We start from the raw sequence: 23,352 nt of genomic DNA on the forward strand, positions 1-23,352 counted from the left end.
GGAACAGATTACTAGAAAGTGGGAACACAGATTACTAGGACAGTGGGAACACAGAATTGTTTTAGGGTGTAAACAGGAGCTACGTCCCATGGGCCAATAGACCTTTTGCAGTTTCCTTTATACATATTTTCTTGTGTACATTTTCATGTGCTTTGAATTGATAGCACATATTATGCATATGGTTCAGTAAGTATGACCTTTAGGAGTAAGATAATATAAATTTAAACTTAACTGTACTCGTCAGTAATGCAGTGGGGGCAGTTTTTGAATTGTGGTTAATTCATTATAATAATACAACCCATCCTCCCATTTACATAATACTCTTTGTAACTATGTGGACAATTGAAATTGAAATACAGTAAGTTTATTGAGGTAAAATACACACAAAGGGATGAGGTAGCTGAAGCTATTCTCACCCCGTTCAGTACAACGTGTTCATAGATATATAGACACACATCACAAACAATAAACATATTGGCAAACATTCTGAGAAATAAATATATACATTTCCTCCTTTACACAAGTAGTATGGTATTAGACGTACACACAAATACTTTTATGACTTAGGTATACTTTATAGACAATTTGCAGGAGACATGCAGATAATTCAACAAAAGATTACAGTCTTGGTGCAAAATTCTTATATCTCTCCAGAATACATAACAATAAACATCTGTAACCCTGTTTCTTAAACCATTAACATTCCATGACAACATTTCAGTCTAGGGCGATCCATTATTAATCAATACACTTTCTAAGTTATCCCCAATAAGTTTACTAAATGATAGCCATACCTTATATAACATCTCCCACCTCCTCCCAACTTCACCAGTAAAAGCAACATTGCTTTTCTCAAGAAATTTTTTCAGTCCCGTGACGTCCATTATTGGCCCAAATGATTCCTTCATTTTATGTTTAATTATAGAGTTCTTCCTTTCACTACGACTACCATCAATTACACACACTTCACTTTCCTTCATTTCATCACTCATTGTTGCATTATTATCCTCAACCACTATTTCCTGACATTCCTTCACTGTTTTGTGACTTTCCTTAACCATCACCTGAATGTTTAATTTCACCTCGATGGACTCGATTCTCTGCCCAAGATTTCGGAGGAACTCACCAACTTTTCTTAGTTCAGCCCACACCTCTTTGACCATACCATTATGGCCCTCTTTCTGAGCCCCAGTAACCACTTCACTCACCATTACATTGTCACTGCCGGAGTCCTGAGTGGTGGCGTGGCTGCTTGTTGCTTGAGCCTGATGAAGTAAAGGTGACTCCTTTGCCCATGCATTCGTCCAGTTCACTGGCGCTGTTTGAAGCAGACTGTTCTGCTGTGCTCCCGGTGTCTGGGTAAGAGCTCTTGCCTGCTCTGTAACATTCACCGGTCAGGGAACATCCATACTCGGCCTCTTGCTACACACAGCCGAGCTGGCATTGTGAACACCTCCACAGTTGCAGCATCTGGGAACTATTTTCTCACTCAGATTAAGTCTGTTTCTACACACATTAGAGAGGTGAGACTTTCCGCAGAAACGACATTGTGGATCATGTTGACAGCTCCAGGATTTATGCCCCCATCTGCAGCATTTCAGGCATATTATGGGCTCTTCTACATACTTTGCTACATGCCTGTAGCCAGCCCCGGTGATGAACACTCTCTCGGGAACTTCACCTCTCACTAGAGCCACCACCAGATTCCTAGCTTCACCTTTAATAAGGTGATGCTTGGTCCACACAAATCGTTGGTCGTCGAGGATGACTTCAGGGTCTAGAATCTGGGGGTATTTGTAGATAATTACCTTCGCCAGCTTCTTGTTCTCCTCCGGTATTTGCATAACAATTCCTTCATATCCTTGCTGGGTAAGAAACACAACTGCCTCCATAGATCCTACCGTTAAGTAAGGTCTGTTCACACTTTCCTTCAGCAGGGGCTCGAACTTGCGGTGCTCTCTTCCAAGTTTGACTGTCCACAGCAGTTTGTGGTGGTAGGCCAGTGTGCATGAGGCAGGGAAGAGAAGCCTCCACCTCCGCTGACCCTCACCTTCCTGGTGTCGTTCTGTCCTTTCGTTGACACTGGTTTCAGAAACTTTAATGGGGTCATCATAACTTCAGCCACATTATTGTGACTCATCGTCTGCACAAGAAACTAAATGTGCAGAAAAATAATGACAAATTTTAGTTTTGTTATGTCTTGATGCCTTGGTCTATCGGAGAACTACTGTTCTTTGAGAAGCCTCAGAGTTTTCCAAAATGTTTTTAGGTGTTTTGCATATTATAGGCCTAAGACTTTTAAAGGAGCATTTACTGTATTTGTCAGAACCTTACACATCCTAGTTTGGCTATTATATAAGGTTCTGCCTTCACCACTTTTGAAGGCAGAACCTCAATACTGTGTTTATGAGTCAATGCATGAATATTCAGGATTTTTGAAGACACATGTGTTTGACAATTATGTCTCCAAGTTGGTCATTTTGTAAGTGAATGTAGTTACTTCTTTAACAGGCAGAAACTCAACAACCAGTAATTATAGCTTAAATAATTGGTGTGTTATGATAACATTGTAATATATAATGTAATTTATATTGGAAAGATTATTATTTCAATTATTGAATTATAAATGTTGTACTTTTCTGTAATATTTTCTCAGTGATTTATCTTGTTTTGTCTTTTTAGGAGTGGAAAGTCATCAATACAGAAGGTTGTGTTTCACAAAATGACACCAAATGAAACGCTCTTCTTAGAATCCACAAACAAAATTGAATCTGAAAATATATCAAATTCCTCATTTGTCCAATTCAAGATTCTTGATTTTCCCGGACAGATTGATTTTTTTGAACCATCCTTCGATTCTGAGAAGATTTTCGGAGGGCATGGAGCACTTGTATTTGTTATAGATGCTCAGGTATAGTCAGCCATATTTATGTATCTCTCAATTCAATTTCTTTCTTTATTATGCACCCCATATCCATCCCGTGGGCGGTGGTGGAAAGGGTTACAAAGGCACATGATCGGTTCAGGAACTGAACCCCATAGTTCGTTTAGCTAAGCAAGTGACATTCTCATGAAGCTAATTAAACAATTGTTAATGTTACATACTTGTGTGTGTGTGCATGCACGTGTGTATGTACGTATGTATGTGTGTGTATATATATATATATATATATATATATATATATATATATATATATATATATATATATATATATATATATATATATATATATATATATATATATAAATATATATATATATATAAATATATATATATATATATATATATATATATATATATATATATATATATATATATATATATATATATATATATATATATATATTAGTATATTTTGGTAGCAGTCTTTCCTGTAGACATATATTATTAAATATGACCGAAAAAGTAAGATTAATAATTCTAACACGAATTTTCTCAATCTTTCGTACATTACGCTTCACTGTTGGAGGTAAATCAAAAATCACTTCTCCAAAATTCATTTTTATTTCTAGTCTGACGCGACACGGGCGCGTTTCGTAAAACTTATTACATTTTCAAAGACTTCACAAATACACAACTGATTAGAACTTACGTATCTCTGCTATTATATCTACATTTGAGTGAGGTGGGAGGGATGATGTGGCATATAGTGATGTGGCATTAACACAAGACAGAACATGAGGGGATATTAATAGGGTATTAAAAGTATCAACACAAGACAGAACAGAAACAATGGGTATTGAATAGAAGTGTTTGTAGAAAGCCTATTGGTTCATATTTCTTGATGCTTCTATATTGGAGCGGAGTCTTGAGGTGGGTAGAATATAGTTGTGCAATAATTGGCTGTTGATTGCTGGTTCGTGATCAGATATACAAGGCAGAGAATGAAATCAAAGACAACAAAACGCAACTACTTCATGCTACAAACGAGTGGAGAAATAGCAACATCGACCATAGTATCCGTACCCGCATTGAACAACACCTCGACATCCTCACAGACCAACATCACCTCAGCACTGAAACAAGGATTATCAAGAAACTAACAACATTATATGGAGGACCTATGGCAATTCCACGACCAAGAGATGGCTTCCTGAACCTTGCAGGAATTAACCTCACTGAGGACCAAGTCACTCTCCTAAACCTGGGCATAAACTGTCATGTTATGTCCAGACCGAGTGAAATGGCCCGGAAAGTAGAGTTGGAAATTCTGTTGGACGACATATTCGACCTCGAGACACAAAAGAAGGTCACTACCAAAGATACCTTACAAGCAGAACTTATTGCAGAAGGAGGAAAGAATCGAGGCAACTACAGAAGCACCATACTGTCCCCCGAGCTTAAAGCGGCAGCTAAAAGCCTTCGTGAGAACAAGGAGATAGTTGTCAGGAGAGGTGACAAGTCGCCAATATATGTCATTCTTAAAAAAGACGAATATCTGGCGAAAATGAACATCATACTCTCTGACCAAACTAAGTTCCAAAGGGTAACGAAGGACACTACAGCCGAATTAAAAGCAAAGGTCAACAAACTGATCGAAACTGTGAACGCCAAGAAATCCGGACTCCACCTGCCAAAGATCATTGGGGAATATAAACCTGGATATGCGTATGGAAATGTCAAGACGCACAAGCCTGGAAACCCACTTCGGCCAATCATTAGCCAGATACCCACACCCACGTACAGACTGGCGAAGCGACTCAACGGCCTGCTGACTCCTTATGTTCCTTGCGCCTTCAGCCTGAAGTCTCCAAAGGAATTTGTGGACTTACTGCGGGGCACACGGGCCACAGGGATAAGAGCCTCGTTGGACGTAGAATCGCTGTTTACCAACGTACCTGTGGACGAGACAATCGGAATGATAGCCGACAGAGTGTATCGTGATCCAGCCTGTACTCCTCTTGACATGCCAGAAAGTATTCTGAGGAAACTACTCCAAGCTTGTACTAAAGAGGCACCCTTCTTGAGCCCGGATGGGCACATGTATAAGCAAGTAGATGGTGTCGCCATGGGTTCTCCCCTAGGTGTCCTGTTTGCAAACTTCTACATGGGTACCATCGAGCAAAAAGTCTTAGTCGACATGAACTTGAAACCGGCCATATACTGCAGGTATGTTGACGACATTTTTACACAGGTACCTGATGTCAGACATCTGCAGGAGCTGAAGGAGGCATTTGAGCAGAGTTCCGTGCTGCGTTTCACTTACGAGACGGAAAAGGATGGGAAGCTGCCTTTTCTAGATGTAACAGTCATGGAAAAGGGCGGAGGTTTCCACACTGCAGTCTACACTAAGGAAACAAACATAGGAATGTGCCTAAATGCCAACAGCGACTGCCCTGACAGGTACAAGAGGAGTGTTGTTAACGCATACGTCGACCGTGCTCTCAGCCACAGCTCAGAATGGAAGCAAGTCGACGAAGAACTCTGTAGGGTAAGGCAGGTTCTAGTCAATAATGGCTTCTCCAATGGTTTCATCGAAGACATCATAAGAAGGAAAGTGAAAAGCCATGCAACCTCTGAAGAGACAACTAACACAACACCTATACCCCCTATTAGACTATTTTACAGGAACTTCTTTTCCACAGCTCATAAAACGGAGGAAAGGGTCCTGAAAGATATTGTTAATAGAAACGTTATCCCTACAGACAAAAATCAGAGGATACAACTGACGATTTACTATAAAACCAGAAAAACGGCCAGCCTACTCATGAGAAACTCTCCAGACACAAAACAGAACGCTTTAAAAGAGACTAACGTCGTCTATGCCTTCAAATGCCCACTTGGGGACTGTAAGCTCCAAAAAACCCAGTATATAGGCAAGACAACAACATCTCTTTCTAGGCGTTTAACGATGCATAAGCAACAGGGCTCCATTAAGGAACATATAATCTCTTCCCATAACCAAACCATCGCCAGAGAAATCCTAGTAAACAACACAGAAATCATCGATAGATACAGCGATAGCAGGCAGCTTGACGTTTGCGAGGCACTACACATCAAGAAGTCAACACCAGCAATCAACAGCCAATTATTGCACAACTATATTCTACCCACCTCAAGACTCCGCTCCAATATAGAAGCATCAAGAAATATGGACCAATAGGCTTTCTACAAACACTTCTATTCAATACCCATTGTTTCTGTTCTGTCTTGTGTTGATACTTTTAATACCCTATTAATATCCCCTCATGTTCTGTCTTGTGTTAATGCCACATCACTATATGCCACATCATCCCTCCCACCTCACTCAAATGTAGATATAATAGCAGAGATACGTAAGTTCTAATCAGTTGTGTATTTGTGAAGTCTTTGAAAATGTAATAAGTTTTACGAAACGCGCCCGTGTCGCGTCAGACTAGAAATAAAAATGAATTTTGGAGAAGTGATTTTTTATTTACCTCCAACAGTGAAGCGTAATGTACGAAAGATTGAGAAAATTCGTGTTAGAATTATTAATCTTACTTTTTCGGTCATATTTAATAATATATATATATATATATATATATATATATATATATATATATATATATATATATTTTTTTTATGCCACAACCAACTTAACTCTAATAACTCTAATAGTTAATTAACTCTAACAGTTAATAACTTAACTCCATGCCTTATATATATATATATATATATATATATATATATATATATATATATGTCGTACCTAGTAGCCAGAGCGCACTTCTCAGCCTACTATGCAAGGCCAGATTTGCCTAATAAGCCAAGTTTTCCTGAATTAATATATTTTCTCTATTTTTTTTCTTTTGAAATGATAAAGCTATCCATTTCATTATGTATGAGGTCAATTTTTTGTTATTGGAGTTAAAATTAACGTAGATATATGACCAAACCTAACCAACCCTACCTAACCTAACCTAACCTATCTTTATAGGTTAGGTTCGGTTAGGTAGCCGAAAAAGTTAGGTTAGGTTAGGTTAGGTAGGTTAGGTAGTCGAAAAACAACTAATTCATGAAAACTTGGCTTATTAGGCAAATCGGACCTTGCATAGTAGGCTGAGAAGTGAGTTCTGGCTACTAGGTACGACATATATATATATATATATATATATATATATATATATATATATATATATATATATATATATATATATATATTTATATTTATATTTAACTTAACTCCATGCCTTTAACTGAACAAGTCTTATGTGGGTGGGGACGTGGACAGGTTAACTAGTTTAACAGTTACTAGGGATGATGTTATTAAACAAATAGTGAAACTCAAACCAAACAAATTTCCAGGGCTGGATGACGTGTCACTCTTAATGTCACACTTTCCACCTAGCCAAAATATTTATTTTTATTGCATCACTATCAAAGAATGTAATCAAAATCAGATTTTATACAAAGCAGTATCTTCATAAAGTCTCAGAAAGGTTCAAATTTAGACCAGTTCTAGTCATATTTAATAAGAGTTATGGCTATTCAGATATACAGATTTGTTCTTTTGACAGAATTTCTTGGGAGAGCCAAAGGAATTGCTTATATGTGCTCGTGCATTGTGTCAAGATGTGTGGTAGGATAAAATCTGTAAATTTTCAGAATTATTGGGTTTTACAGAAAATTTAATTTTGTTCGTGACAATAAAGTTTCTAATTTGGTTTCAGGATGATTATATGGAAGCATTAAACAGATTACATCAGACTGTTCTACGAGCACATAAGGTCAACCCAAATCTGAGATTTGAAGTATTCATCCACAAAGTTGACGGCCTCTCTGATGACACCAAGATCGAGACCCAACGGGATATACACCAGAGAGCGAATGATGAACTTGTTGATGCAGGTGATATAACTGAAGCCCTTTATTATAAATGTTGTCCATTTGTTGTGTGCTTGCTGTCCTATTGTATGTGTTCTAGAAGGAATTCCTCAGGTCTAATAGATCTCCAAACCCAGGAGGCCTAAACCCAGACCTCTTAAGTAATGGGTCCTGGTGGTTCAGTACCTGGTCAGTGCGTCTGGTTCCTATCTGGCTTTTATTGAGCCGGGCATGTTGTCGTAATTTAAAACTCGAGAAATGTTCAATCGCCCTGAATTCTGCTCAGAAATAATGCTCAAGAGTCATACAGTATTTCCGATAGGCATCGTATTTTGAAAACTGCAGGGGGGGCTTTGGACAAAATATGACAAATCTTGGTTTTACTTCTTTGCATTTTCCTGTACGTATAAAAAGTCGTAATTTAAAACATCAAATATGTGCAATCATCCTGCACGGGGCCTCGTAGCCTGGTAGATAGCACGCAGGTCTCGTAATTCTGTGGCGCGGGTTCAATTCCCGCACGAGGCAGAAACAAATGGGCAAAGTTTCTTTCACCCTGAATGTCCCTGTTACCTAGCAGTAAATAGGTACCTGGGTGTTAGTCAGCTGTCACGGGCTGCTTCCTGGAGGTGGAGGCCTGGTCGAGGACCGGGTTGCGGGGACACTAAAAAAAAGCCCCGAAATCATCTCAAGATAACCTCAAGAATCCTAAATTATTCTAGAAAATAACCGTCAATGGTCATAGTTCCAAAATGCATCATATTTCTTAAACTGCAGGATAATTTGAGCAAAATATGATAAATCTACCTTAGGTTAGGTTACAATAGGTCAGGTCAGATTACTTAAGATTTATTGAAAACTTACTTACAGTATTTTACATTGATGTCTGCGGCCTGTTAAGTTCATATTTGAAATATTAAGGTATTTCACTCTCTTTTTATATACCCCTAGAGTCACATGGCATGTTAGTAATTGTGGTTTATTGTGGAAATATTGCGGTGGTTTGTTAAGTATTGTTGGTTCGACGTTTGTGTGTAGGTTTGTATAATGATTTTGTAAATTACTTGCATTAGATGTGCGAGTTATTTTTTAAAATAAGTGGTATATAAATGGATAGAATGTTGTAGATTTGCCAATTGATTTGTTGAAATAAAATAGTTGATAAATAATTGGGTTAGTTTTTTTATGGAGTTGAGTTACATAAATGAAAATGTTAACAGAGGAGTTTTGATTTTCACTCGTAATTTGTTATTGATAGTGCTTTCAAATGGTGTAGTTGAGTTATGAAACACAAAGATTTCTTGTTTATCTAATTGATTTTTGTGTCTGTTGCACGAATTTACATGCATTTACAACAAAATTAGAGGTTAAAAAGAGTGTGACCATATGTGGCATTTACAACAAAATTAGAGGTTAAAAAGAGTGTGACCATATGTGGTGGTGGCGAGTGTTGCAATCGAGTGACCATTGTTTTTTATGAGGAAGGATGCATGGGAGCACCGAGTTTCACTTATAATTTACCATTTAGCTTTAAAATGACGTAGTTATGTTATAAAACATGTAGATTAGAGGTTTATCTAATTGATTTGAGTATTGGTTGTATTGATTCACACACATTAACAACAAAATTCAATGTACAAATTGGGTTTGCCACTTTAGTTTAGTTTACCCATAAGTGCTTGCATGCAAGCACTTGTGCATGACTGCATGAATATGTTATGCATTCTAAGAAAGTAGATGTTATTTTAATAAATTTTTATTTTGGTCTTGGGAGTGGTAATGAATTTAATGATGGAAGGAGTATCTTGGAGATTCTTTTCATATTGTGGAAACAAGAAATCACCATTTTTCGAAAAGCGAACCCTAAGTGACCAACACACGAATAGGGTTAGTGGTTCATTTCGCCATGCACCTGGGTCAAGCCCCGACTCTTTTTTCCTTCGACTTCGGCGCGTCCTCTCACCTGCTTCTTTTCAGCTATACTCACTTCAGACATGTCCCATGGGAATCTTGTCCTGTGTCTAGTCTAAGTCTACGATGGCAGGAAGGGGAGGTGTGGCAACAGGCAGGCCAGTTAGTAGTTATGCTCTGTGAGCACTAGTGGTGTAGCTTTGGTGTTTTTTAATTATTTCTGTTTGGGGATTGTTCAAATATGTCTTGCCCTGGGGTCAGATTTCCTGACTCAGGTTCTCTTCTTCAAGGTTGTAATCTTTGCTCTTCTCCTCCCTGGTAAATCCCATATTTCCTTCTGCTCTGTAGTTAGCTACAGGAAGCTACCATTTGACCCCTCCAGAAAACCAGCATCAAATGTAATAAACGGCCCCTTTCTAGTTGGGCCTCGGTGACTCCTTGGTCGCTCTTCCCCTTCTACGTGCCTCGGTGTGTGGTTTACAACTCTGACCATGAGGGCTGTTGACATGGGGAGCTGTAGCTCTCATGGTGGTGCAACCTAGCTGCGGAGAGCTGGAACTAAGGGGGCTTCAACCTAACTACCAAGTGAATTGTTTGCTTAGTCATTTGCTACTTCATTTCTTTTCTTGCTGTGAACCTTGCAGTTGTCTGTTTTGCTTCACTTACTTTCTTGATGTTTCCTTGGTGAGGGTGATCATAACAATGCTCTGCTCCCTATGCCTCTGTGAGAAGGCCAGGTTCTGGCTCTGGTCTCCAGTAGGCCAGTAGAACTCCAAAGGCTGATGTGACTTATATGTGGAACTATCTTAATGATCAAGTTACAGGGAGCCACCAATATCCAACCAGAAAGAGGCGTTTCATTACATTCAACTCTAATGAACAAATCCACAAGGGCAGTGACGAGGATTCGAACCTGCGTCTGGGAGCATCCCAGACGCAGGTTCGAATGATGCTCCTGTGCCAGGTAAGTTACGGGCTCACCATAGCCCGTGCTACTTGGAGCTTGTTCCGAGTAGCTGAATCTATAACAACAACAATTATAATAACTAGGAACTGTCCATCTTATATGTTTAAAGTTGCCAGAGTGATACACCTCGGCTCTTGCACAAGTCCCATAAAATTGGGCTTATGAGAATCTGAAGCAGACAGTTTTCTTTGACCGAGGGTGTTACAAATTTTGTTTAACCTATTACTTCTTTTTAGATATCTTTCATACTTGTAAATGTAAAACACTTATATATTTTATGTTTCCAATAACTAGGTAAACATTTTTGTTGCTTATCTTATGGTACTATTTGGCTTGTCGAAGTAACTTTCATATTTGCAGGCATGGAACAGATTCATCTGAGTTTCTACCTTACATCTATTTATGACCACAGCATATTTGAAGCCTTCAGTAAAGTTGTGCAGAAGCTAATACCACAGCTTCCAACCCTTGAAAATCTCCTCAACATATTTATATCAGTAAGTTTAAAATATTATTTATTAATTTTGAAAATTTTGAAAGCAAAATAACCAACCACTTGCCTATTTTACCATAATTTCTCAAAATACGTGGTCGTACTCTTGGCGCCACGTCATTAACAATATTGTACTTGAAACACTTTATGGGGGACTAGCAGCTGGATGCTCCAGGAAATTTGTTACCATCCAGAGAGACCTTTCACCGTGGTGAATAACAGTGTCATAATGTTACCAAGTCTCTCTGACTGACTGAAATGTCTTACTGATTTTGGAAGTCATTTTAGTTTTGGATGCAGTTTGATTAAAATTTATTAAATAGTTTCTTGTTTTCTTTGCAAAAATACACTTGTTGAGCTATTGAATATAGTTGGCCCTAAAGTCAAATCTGTTGTGTACTCTGGACAAGGGTTACGGCATTTAGGGGATTTTCTTTGGCACCAGTGCCAGAAACTTAAAGTTCAAGTGGTCTTTGAATGGAGCATTAAAAATGCCTGGACGGACACTGGAGTTATGCTGAGACTGCAGGACTCGTTGTCTTGCAGCTTGAGAAATACGATGCATTTTGGAAATATGACCCTTGACAGTTATTTAGAATGACGGACAAAAGTGCATCCCACAAATGAAGACGTGTAAAAGTTTTCCTTGGTAATCAAATATGACTGCCAGACAATGTCTCCACCTGAACAGCCCCTATACAAGTAGGCATTTACTGTATGTCTGTGGCATTTTCATTTTCTTTAATGTTTACTCTGAGCATTGTGTAATTCCTTTGGACACAATCATAAACCTAACCTGCTTTTATTATTTTGTTAAAAATTCTTGGTAATATGACTGCATTTTGTTTTGTAACTGCTGTAATCCCATGGGTGGTGTAGAACAATGGTCTGTATTCCTGGCTCACAACCAAGGGACTCTGGTACAATCCACAGGCAGGGCAGAAACACTTGGGCTCATTTCCTTTCACCTGATGCTGCTGTTCACCTAGCAGTAAAATAGGTATCTGGAAGTTAGGCAACTGTTGTGGGTTGTATCCTGAGTAAGGTCAGTAGTTGGCCTAGGGTGGCCTCGATACGCCTAAGTACAGTACAGGCTTCCTGTCCTCAAGTCTAGAAATTGTTTTATTTATATTGCTCATTATGCATTGAAGTACAGTACTGTACAGATTAAGCACTACTGCTGGATAGCAAATATGCATCGAAGTGTAGTTGGTAAACACTCCTCTACATAAGGGTGACTGATTAGAATTCCCTGTGGAAATATGACCTAACATTTCTTTAAAAGATTTTCAGCATATCACTAAACATTACTTGTATAAAATGGTTGCATACTGATAGGCTAGATATTAAATTGGCAATATCTTTGATTTCAGAACTCTGGTATAGAGAAGGCATTCCTCTTTGATGTACTCTCCAAAATCTACATTGCCACAGATTCCTCACCAGTGGACATGCAGAGCTACGAGCTTTGTTGTGAGATGATCGACGTTGTTATTGATATATCTGACATCTATGGGTAAGAAATTCAAGAGCCACATTTTGTAGTTTTTCATACGATGATACTTACATTAAATTATTTTTTTTTTGTCTTTTGTAGGTTTTACCAATACCTTTCACTAGTCACCTCTGCTCAATAGTCTTTGCTAATACAACCTCACAGTCCATCACAACCACCATTACCACCTCACAGTAATCCACCATCACCATTACTACCAACATTACCACCTCACTAACCCACCACCACCAATTACCACCTCACAGTAACCCACCACCTTACCACAAATTTAATACAAATTAACACTGTTACTACAGTAGTTCACTACAAATGTAAGCTCATATTACAAATGTAAGTTATTTAGAGTGTAGAAAACTGCCCACGGGGATAGGTATGGGAGCCCATATTAAACTAATTAAACTAACTTAACCACTGAAAATTAAATTAGAAGTAGGCAGAGAGAGAACTGTATGTACTATACAGTACAGTACAGTACTGTTTTTTTGAAAGTTTGATGGATGGAATTGATGAAAGAACCACAAATAAAATCAGTCACTAAAACTCAACCAAAGCCAGACTTGGGGGCAAAGAAAGCTTTTTCACACATGGAACTAAGTGTCCCCAAGATTGAGTGTCCTGCACGAGCTCTTCGTTCTGTGGCAAATTACAAAAATCTGAAAATGTTATGAGAACCTCAAGAGGAGGAACCCATTTCGGAAGCAAACTCTGATCCTATATAGAGATTAAGACTTGCTCGCTGGCCTTTTAAGTCGTGAGGCACAAAAAATGCCTGTCTCACATACACATACAAGAAATATTAACTTTATAAGCACTGCATTTGCAAATGAACCCACTGCATGGTTAAACCTAGACTTGAAGATCTTAAAATCAACCCAGTCTGGTCTTGAGTCTTCCCAGTTATTAGGTAAACAAGTCAGGGTGAATGTGTTGGGGGTTACAACCAAGGGACCAAGTTTTGGCGTGGCTATTGCCATGTGGTGATGGTCAGGGATAACATTGAGATAAGCCACTGGCAGTCTGTGAGAATGTTTCTTGGAAGGCCTTGCGGTACCAATGTAGAGTATGTGAGTGTTTATAAGTAAACTCTATGACTAGACTGGATTAAACTTTTCTTCAGTGCTTAGTATCAATATGGCCTGATAGACATTTGATTAGATCCCTGTTTTGCCAGCATTGAATATCACATTGCCCTGTATTTTGGTCCTGTCCAATGCAATATGTATCCTTCTGTATGAATGCAAGACAATGGCGTGGTGTGAATGGGAAAAATCAAGAATAAAGTGGTATAAATGGATAACCTAAGAATTATAAGGGAATGATTTGAGAATGAATGAATGAATGAATGAGATACTTGCTAAAGTTTACAAAATAATTATTGTAGTGAGAGTTTTTCTTAAATGCAGCACATTATATTGAAATTGCTTTACCTTCAAGGATTTCACATGCACGTTTATCATTTTGGCTAATCTTTAATTATTATTTTTCATACATATTCTTTTCTTCAGGAAGGATGATGGTATGCAGGTACCATTTGACAAGGAAAGTTCAAGCATTATTAAACTAAATAATGCTACTGTTCTCTACTTAAGAGAAGTTAGTCGGTACCTGGCTCTAGTCTGCATATTGAGAGAGGATAATTTTGATAGACAAGGTAAGCAGTATTTAAGTTTTGTGAATTATTTGTTAAGAATTTTTATATTTACTCTCTCTGTCTTTGTCTCTCTCTCTCTCTCTGACTCTGTGTGTCTCTCTCTCTCTCTCTCTGAGACAAGATAAGCAGTATTTAAGTTTTGTGAATTATTTGTTAAGAATTTTTATTGATTTTGGGAGAGTGCCCTCAGTAGCTCCCTGAGCTTAGTTCTGATACCACCAAGTCTGAGACCCATCCATCACCACTCATCCATTACCTACCAAGACCCAGGACCAGTATCTGGCTCACTCTACGAGGCAGGGGGGGGGGGGATCAACGATCAACCACGAAACTGAAAACAATACACACTGAAAAGCATAGGCACAGCAAAACAAGCAACTTTATGAACAAAATTAGGCACCCGCCTAGATAAATATGGAAAATGACTGTGGCCAGAGGAGATATCTAAACTGTAATGTACTGTACCTGGATGCCACCAGATGACAGCGCAAGTCACATTAACTGTCAGCTGAGGTGTCGGCTAGACTGTCCTTCCTGTCCTCACTCTTGTTTATGGTGTACCCTGTCCAACAACTGTTGCCTTTGCTGGGCCCATCATCAGCTTCTCACTTTCAGCTAAGTGGTGTTGGCTTTCCTTCGAACATTACATTCTAAGAGAGGCCATTGCTTTGTTAGATATTGTTTAAGACATCACAGTTGTGTTTCTATGTACCACACCAAAACCATCTGTTCTGAGGGGTTTCGGGCTCCCTCCTCTATGAGTTGACTCCTAAGTTACCTCGTTTCGGACATTACACAAGTTTATTCTGGTCAGAAGGAGACAAACTTCTCAACTCAGAAAAACTAAGATATTCTGACTGTGTGCTTGTGATCTTGAAAAGCCTGTGTTTTTGTTGGTCCAACTTCTGTATTTAGTAGGTGTGAAGGGGGTCTTTAACTGTAGCTGAGAGATGCGTGAGTAGCATACGTGAATTTTGTGATTGGTGGCTGTTCATGTCTTACCTTGCTGAGAACCAACTTTTGATTAATCAGAGGTTGAGAACCCTGGCATTTCTGAAGGAGTTGAAAGAAAGAGGCATGCTCTGCAGAAAAAGACATATTTCCTGCCAATAAAATATTAAAAGGGTCTTTTTGGATATAAAAGAATGTGAAAATAATTGTAACCACTGTAAGCTAGAGACCTTACTTAAGTCAAGCCTCTGAAGCCTAAGGAGCCAAGCTCGAGCACTATCAATGAATCTGAAATGCTGTCTCCCTGTATGACCTCGTTAATGTTATCACAGTTGCTTTATTGCATCCAACAGACAAACACTTAGAATGGTGACAACTGCAGCATTCAAAAGCTTTGAATCTCTATAAGACTGAATATTGGCTCTCTCTCTCGCTCTCTCTCTTTCCTGAGTATTAATTTACCAGCAATAAGGGTGAGGATCAAAAGCCAGATTTGTCAATCAGACCTATCAAGACAATGACAAAATCCTAGATATAGATGGTTCAAAAAATTCCAGTGCACACCATCCACCAAAGGTCCAAGCCCAACTCACCAGCACAAACTATGTTTATTTAACCAAATAACTCCCAAAAATGAAATTAATAATACTGAACTCTCTCCAGTGGAATTGCTGTGGATTCTCCTTTCTTTGGGAAGAGTTCCAGACACTTTTGAAAGATAACTCCTGTATGCATATTCCTCCAAGAAATACAAATTTGCAGACTAGTAAATATTTACATCATTTATCGGCATTTATGCATGGTATGTTAGTTTATAGGGAAGATCTGCTGTCCTGTTAACTAGTTCATCCTCCACCTGAGCATACTCTGCCATGTTACTTTACAGTTTAAGTAATTATCAAATGTTTACAATGCTGTCTTCTAAGTAAGCAGGCTTAGTCTAAATAGAAGGTAATTTTCTGGTAATAATCTGATTAACTAATGATGCAGAGTAATCTGGTAAATTTGTAATTTTTCTTAAGTGTTTTTTACTAATATAGTTCAGTAAGTGATGTAAAGCATGTAGTTGGAGGTTAATAAGAACAAATAGTACAGCATTTGGAAATTTTTGCTGCGGGCTATGCACATATTTGTCTTAACACAAATGTATTTTGGTAACTTGCAAATTGTTTACCTTAGATATCAAATTATATCACCTAATTGTTTGTAAGTGCAAATCAAGATTTTTTTATGTGATGCATTTTTTATCACTGTCACTACATACAAGTATTAATCATCAGGCATAATAGACTACAACTTCCTCTGCTTCCGTAATGCAATACAAGAGGTGTTTGATGTTCGGACAACGCATCTTGCACAGCTAACCAACAGCACGTCTTCGCCGCACCTCCCGAACAGTCACACCAACGGACCCACCTCCTAGTATATCTTCACAGAAGAGTAGCTTTGTTGCCACTTCTGCTCATACTCTTATTTCATGAATACATAGCAAGCACTCGGCTCTCATTTTCACTGATGACCCTAAAGGTTGCTGTGAATAGTCATTTGAGTGTTTAAGCCTCAAAGCTCGCAGTGAGGAGATTTCAATATTCATTAGAAAAAAATGGCAGTGTTAAGAAAACGATTAATTTAAACAAGGTACACACACACAATTATTTTCATTTGATTCAGAAATTTTGCTGTTCATGCCATTTATTTCTTTAAAGATTTAGAAATAAATACACTATATGATAGAAATAAATACACTATATGATTGTATGAATGCTGTATTTGATATGTATTTTGATTTCTAGAAATAATTTTGCCAGCTGTTCCTATTTTAGATGTACATTGTATGACTTTGTGCAGAGTGAGGTATACATGGTATCAACAATATCTGATGTGTGTATTTTGAGAATTAAATTTATGATTGACATGAAAAAAAATTATCCATGCAAACATGATAATTAATTTATGCAGATTTAATTCTAATTTGCTCCTGTTGATTATTTTTGATCTGGCAAATGATATTATCCTGTTGATGGAAGTGTAATTAGCATGGCTTTATGCTTTGATGCTGCCAATTGATATGGAACAGCCAACACATGTTGGTTAATTTCTTAGTCAAAATTATTTTGGTAACATGGATAAATTGCCTTGGTAGTAATTCAGCTTATGTTACCTTAAAGGTTTGTTTCTGTGCGTCTCTATGCTCAAGCAAGTTGCAAATCATTTTAAAAATGCAAGATTTCAGACGTGTAATAGGTAGCTAGATGCAGTTATGTGAGCCAGTTTGTTTTAGACTCATGCAAGATAATGTGGAAGGGGTTTATTATGTGTGATGTATATTTATGTCATACCAAAGAACCTGAATAAGATTTAACCCTCTTTAACCATTAGGTTCTTAAAATAAATTGCACTTGAAAACGTATAAATTAATTGGGACAGTGTTGTTTCATATATGTTTTTTTGGGGGGATTATTATATCTACAGATTATATATATATTCTTATTGGTTTAAAAAATTATAAGGCAGAACTAAATTTCTCTCATTGCCAATACCTCATCGTTTAAAAATGCAGTTGGCAAAGTATCACCATACAATTTTTTTTTATAAACACTGTTAGCAGCCTAACGGTTAACTGGGTTTGATTCCCTAAATAACTATGGCATATGGCATAAATAATATCAATTTTGTTTCTCAAGTCGACTGCTGTTTTGGTCGTTAAACACGGTGCTGTTGCTCAAGGGATACTACAGATAATAGAATCTCCTTAGGGCTCAAAATATTCATGTACAGTTTTTGTGTTATATTTACCTTGCTAGATACAAGTGATTGATGCTATCATATTAGACTTTTTGACCAAGTTATGGCTGTAGGATAGCAGATGTTTATTATTTTAATGAGCAACAATTAAGTCATATTATTTGTTTGCACATTGATGCCAATTAGAGGATAATATTTTAACTTTTTCCAATTTACAGTATGTACAGTCTTTGTGTTATGGAAGTACACCCTTCCAATGTAGTTCAAACCCCTCACAGAGTAGATAAATTTATGAACATTATTCCATTATTGGGTTTTTCTATTAAACTCTTACAAGCCACAGTTTTAAGATGATTAACCTTAAGAAAATTTCCTTCAAATGGTACAGCTGTTGTGCCTCTCAAGGTTCTCTTGTTCAAATTGCAGCTTCAAGGTTGAAATTCTTATTGACTTGTTTAACCCTTAAATGGGTACAGCTGATTGAAAGTTGTAATTTGCAGTGTGAATAACAAAAGGAAAATAATCACATTTGGCAATTCGAGCATGGGAGGTAATCACAGACAGCAATTAAGGGTTAAATGTTTCCATATATACAAGAGTGCTTGAAGGATGCAAATGTTTAAGGTGTATACATTCAGAGATAGGGTGGATCAAAGTTCAATTTCCAAGGCTAGGTACAGTATTGAACTTTGTTATTGAAATATTGAAAAATTTCCTTAGACCTGATTCCTGTATTCACCTAGCAGTAAACAGGTATCTAAGAGCTGGGTAATTGTTGTGGGTTGCAGCCTCATGTTGCAGCTCACAACAGTTATAGCTTAGGGAACTTTAGTAAGCCTAACAAGCTTCCTGTTCCCAACTGTGGGAAAGGGGTCTCGTAGCCTGGTGGATAGCGCGCAGGACTCGTAATTCTGTGGCGCGGGTTCGATTCCCGCACGAGGCAGAAACAAATGGGCAAAGTTTCTTTCACCCTATGCCCCTGTTACCTAGCAGTAAATAGGTACCTGGGTGTTAGTCAGCTGTCACGGGCTGCTTCCTGGGGGTGGAGGCCTGGTCGAGGACCGGGCCGCGGGGACACTAAAGCCCCGAAATCATCTCAAGATAACCTCAAGATAACCATGTAGGTATATTCATACATCAGCCCGTCCTCAGGGTTTCCTCAGTGATTACCAAGGAATGCCAAACTCACTCTCATGCCAACAGGATAGTTATATTGATATCTGTGTTGGTCTCGAAGCATATTATGGTTCTAGTATAGTATGCTTTAGATCTGGCATGTCTATGTGTAAATTGGCCAGTGGACCTTTGTCTTAAATAGGGAATATTCTCAAGTTATTACTTGAGAAATTGAGAGACAGAAATTTCCTTAAGTACTTTTGTATTTAATAAGACATCTTTAGAAGGATGATCCTCAGTCATTTAATTTTTAAAATGTATTATTAAATTTCAAAAGTACTTAATTAAGGAAATTCCTGTCTTAATCCTTCCTTCATGGTTTGACATTGTCACATTGTTCATCACGTGTTAATTGCTTTGTGATCTACACACACACACACAAGGAAGAAGTTAGAACAAGTAGAAGAAGTTAGAGCTGTGTAAGGAATCTTTCAGAACTTTGTATACCACATATGTCAGACTAATCCTGGAGTATGCGGCTCCAGCATGGAGTCCATATCTAGTCAAGCATAAGACTAAACTGGAAAAGGTTCAGAGGTTTGCCACCAGACTAGTACCCGAACTAAGGGGTATGAGCTACGAGGAGAGACTACGGAAATTAAACCTCACGTCACTGAGAGACAGAAGAGTTAGAGGGGACATGATCACCACATACAAGATTCTCAGAGGAATTGATAGGGTAGATAAAGACAGGCTATTTACCACAAGGGGCACATGCACTAGGGGGGACAGGTGGAAATGGAGTGCCCAAATGAGCCAGAGACATTAGAAAGAATTTTTTCAGTGTTAGAGTAGTAGAACAAATGGAATGCATTAGGAAGTGATGTGGTGGAGGCTAACTCCATACACAGCTTCAAGTGTAGATATGATAGAGCCCAGTAGGCTCATGAACCTGTACATTTGTTGATTGACAGTTGAGAGGTGAGACGAAAGAGCCAGAGCTCAACCCCTGCAAGCACAACTAGGTAAGTACACACACACACACGCACGCACTGCATGCACGGACGCGCACACACAGACCAAACCTGTCTCCTGAAGCCCACCAAAAAAATTACATCTGCAGCATACGTGAGGCTGGCTAACATCAGAACAGCCTTCAGGAACCTGTGTAAGGAATCATTTAGAACCCTGTATACCACTTATGTAAGACCAATCATGAAGTATGTGGCCCCAGCATGGAGCCTGTACCTTTGTTAAGAACAAGACGAAGCTTAAAAAAGTTCAGAGGTATGCCACTAGGCTAGTCCCAGAACTAAGAGGCATGAGTTACGAGGAAAGGCTGCGGGAAATTCATCTCACGAAACTGGAAGACAGAAGAGTAAGGGGAGACATGATCACTACCTACAAAATTCTCAGGGGAATTGACAGGGTAGATAAGGATAAACTGTTTAACACAGGTGGTACAGTGAACAAGGGGACACAGGTGGATACTAAACACCCAAATGAGCCACAGGACGTTAGAAAGAACTTTTTCAGTGTCAGAGTAGTTAACAGGTGGAATGCATTAGGCAGCAATGTGGTGGAGGCTAACTCCATACACAGTTTCAAATGTAGATATGATTGAGCCCAGTAGTCTCAGGAACCTGTACATCAGTTGATTGACTGTTGAGAGGCGGGACCAAAGAGCAAGAGCTCAACCCCCGCAAACACAAATAGGTGAGTACACACACACACAAATATACACAGAGTAACCTAAAAAATATCACAATCTCTCTACTGCACTTTGTTTACAGTATAGTAAATATTAAAAAAAAATTTTAATCTATATAAAAGAGAATGTTAGCCTGTCTGTGTCTGTCTCCTCGATGTTGAAGGCCAAACTCTTGTGGCTACCCCTCACCAAATTTCGCAGGATGACTGGTCTTTGTTCAGGGATGATCATAAGTGGGACAGAGTTGAGTCCCTAGGCTTTTGCATGAAATAGCAAAGCACACTAATTTCCAATCTCATTAAATATCAGACTCCATCTTCACTAGATTCATCCAGCATATTACTTTCTACAGTGAAGGGAAAAGTGATGAAGAATATAGCAGGTGGTGAAGGGTAGGGAAGGTGGTGACTAGTGAAGGGTAGGGAAGATAAGGAAGGATAGAGAATGTAGTGAAGGAGGGGGAAGTTTGCCAGTTGGGAACCAGTGGTGTCTGGATAGTGATTATGGCTACAGAGATGAAGACAGTATATACTGTAATGAAAATGATTATTACATGCAGATGAAGGGGTGCAAATAGATAATGGAAACTGTATTTTAACACGATACTTTATACATCATGTTTATATGCAATATAAACTGTATACTCACCTAGTATTGGTGAGTACACACCTATGTGTACACCTATTACAGTGTGTGTGTAAATATATGCGTGCGTTTGTGTTTAAATACAGTACAGTATCTGGGAAAACGATCATGTGTAGTTTTCCATAGTCAGAGACAGGAAGTCTGCTGGACTTAAAGATATCCCCCCACACCCCCTAAACCAGCAACTGTCCTTCCCCAGGATACAAGCCATAGTAATTGCTGAACTCAAGGGTATTTATTTACTGCAATGGGAGCAGAAACATCGAATGAAAGAAGGCATTGCTGAAACCCATCTGTCCTGCCATGGAAATTGAACCTGGGACCTTTTGGTTATGACCCAGTCACACTGATCACTGTGCCACAGGACCCCACAAATAATTCTAACTAGTGTTTGTGCTATTTTAAAGAATATTGGCTAACAATTTTTTTTTAATTCTCACAGATAAGAGTGTTAAAAATATTTGTACAGTACTTGCATACATAATGGCAACACACTCACCCTGCACTTCATGAGCGATTTGGCCTAGGTTCATATCCTGGCCAGGGAGGATTGACTAGGTGCCAATCTTTAATTGTATGCCTATGTTCACCCAGAGGTGATTGTTTAACAATGATTGTTAACCAGTTGGTAGGTTGTATTCCAGGAAAACTGGTGGGTAAGACTTAATATAAGCTATGAGAAGGGACAGCTCTCAGCCTGATAACAGGAGTCAGCAGTCATCTGATTCAATACCCACCTGTGTACAAAAAATATACTGTATGTATATATAGAATGTTTGTTTGTTCACATATTGAAAACCATATATACTTAAGGTAGCCTCACCGAGCAATGCAGGGTGACTGGTGATTGTTGGGTAGTGGTCACATGGGGGTCGAGACTGACCCCATGACCCCCTAGAAATCAACTTCCAACCTCACTAAATAAGCAGATTCTATTCTCAGTAAGATTTGAGGTTAAGTGTTTGGAGCTTCCCGTAATCTACACACTGCCTGGATAGGGTACCCTTCAGTGCCTGGATATTCAAGTTGGTAGCAGTGATGAACACAATGGTTAGTAAGGCTGGTTATTGTGATGAGGACATTGTAGTTAAGATGATTACAGTGATGTAATTATCTTTACTACAATAGTAAAGCTAGTTTGTAGGGATAATGAGGGTTGTAGATGGGATGCCTGGGTAGTGAGGATGGTTACAGTTATGGGGATGGCCAGGTATAGGTACAGTGATGAGGACTGTGTTGTGTAGTTACAGTGATGAAGATAGTGTTTAGTGAAGATTGTTACACTGATGAAAATGTGGCGAGCCAATAGGCAATACAGGAGAATTGCCAGCTATTATTATTTTATTTTCAATACATTATGTTTCAAGTTAAAAATAATGTAATAAACAGATTAATTGAGTAAAAGTTATTGGAACGTACATAATATATATTTATATCAGAAGTTTATATGGCTAAGAATTTTTGGCCAAAAAAATCAAATCTACAAACGTACTTAAATCCTAATGTTACCCAACCACTTTGGCCAGAGGGTAGAGCGATGGGCTCGCTTCATGCAGGTCGGTGTTCAATCCCTACCGTCCAAGTGGTTGGGCACCATTCCTTTTCCCCGTCCCATCCCAAAGCCTTATCCTGACTCCTTCCCAGTGCTATATATGTAATCGTCGTAATGGCTAGGTGCTTTTCCCCCTAATAATTCCCCTCCCTTCTCTAATGTTTTAAATTTGTTCATTTCCATCCAATCTTGCTTAAATACTGAACTGTACTGATTTTCGAAAGCGTGACAGGTGCTTCAATGTTCATGGCTGATTTTTCTAAATTCCAAATGAATGATTTATTTTTAAAATTTATTTCAGTAATCAT

At 38.4% G+C, this 23,352-nt stretch overlaps 1 protein-coding gene across 4 annotated transcripts in view; it reads left to right on the top strand.

Moving 5' to 3' along the window:
• RagC-D (Ras-related GTP binding C/D) overlaps nucleotides 1–18,362 on the top strand; it is a 34,478-nt gene extending 16,116 nt beyond the window's left edge. For all 4 annotated transcript variants that reach the window (XM_069313247.1, XM_045764280.2, XM_045764281.2 and 1 more), the window contains exons 3-8: nucleotides 2,683–2,911; nucleotides 7,633–7,810; nucleotides 11,025–11,161; nucleotides 12,531–12,673; nucleotides 14,179–14,324; nucleotides 16,556–18,362. In XM_069313247.1, the coding sequence (XP_069169348.1) occupies nucleotides 2,683–2,911; nucleotides 7,633–7,810; nucleotides 11,025–11,161; nucleotides 12,531–12,673; nucleotides 14,179–14,324; nucleotides 16,556–16,698 (976 nt within the window). In that variant the 3' untranslated portion in view covers nucleotides 16,699–18,362. The remainder of the gene's footprint in view (nucleotides 1–2,682; nucleotides 2,912–7,632; nucleotides 7,811–11,024; nucleotides 11,162–12,530; nucleotides 12,674–14,178; nucleotides 14,325–16,555) is intronic.
• Nucleotides 18,363–23,352: the final 4,990 nt, after the last annotated feature.

Source organism: Procambarus clarkii, chromosome 75 (assembly GCF_040958095.1).
Source record: "Procambarus clarkii isolate CNS0578487 chromosome 75, FALCON_Pclarkii_2.0, whole genome shotgun sequence".
Taxonomy (NCBI): domain Eukaryota; kingdom Metazoa; phylum Arthropoda; class Malacostraca; order Decapoda; family Cambaridae; genus Procambarus; species Procambarus clarkii.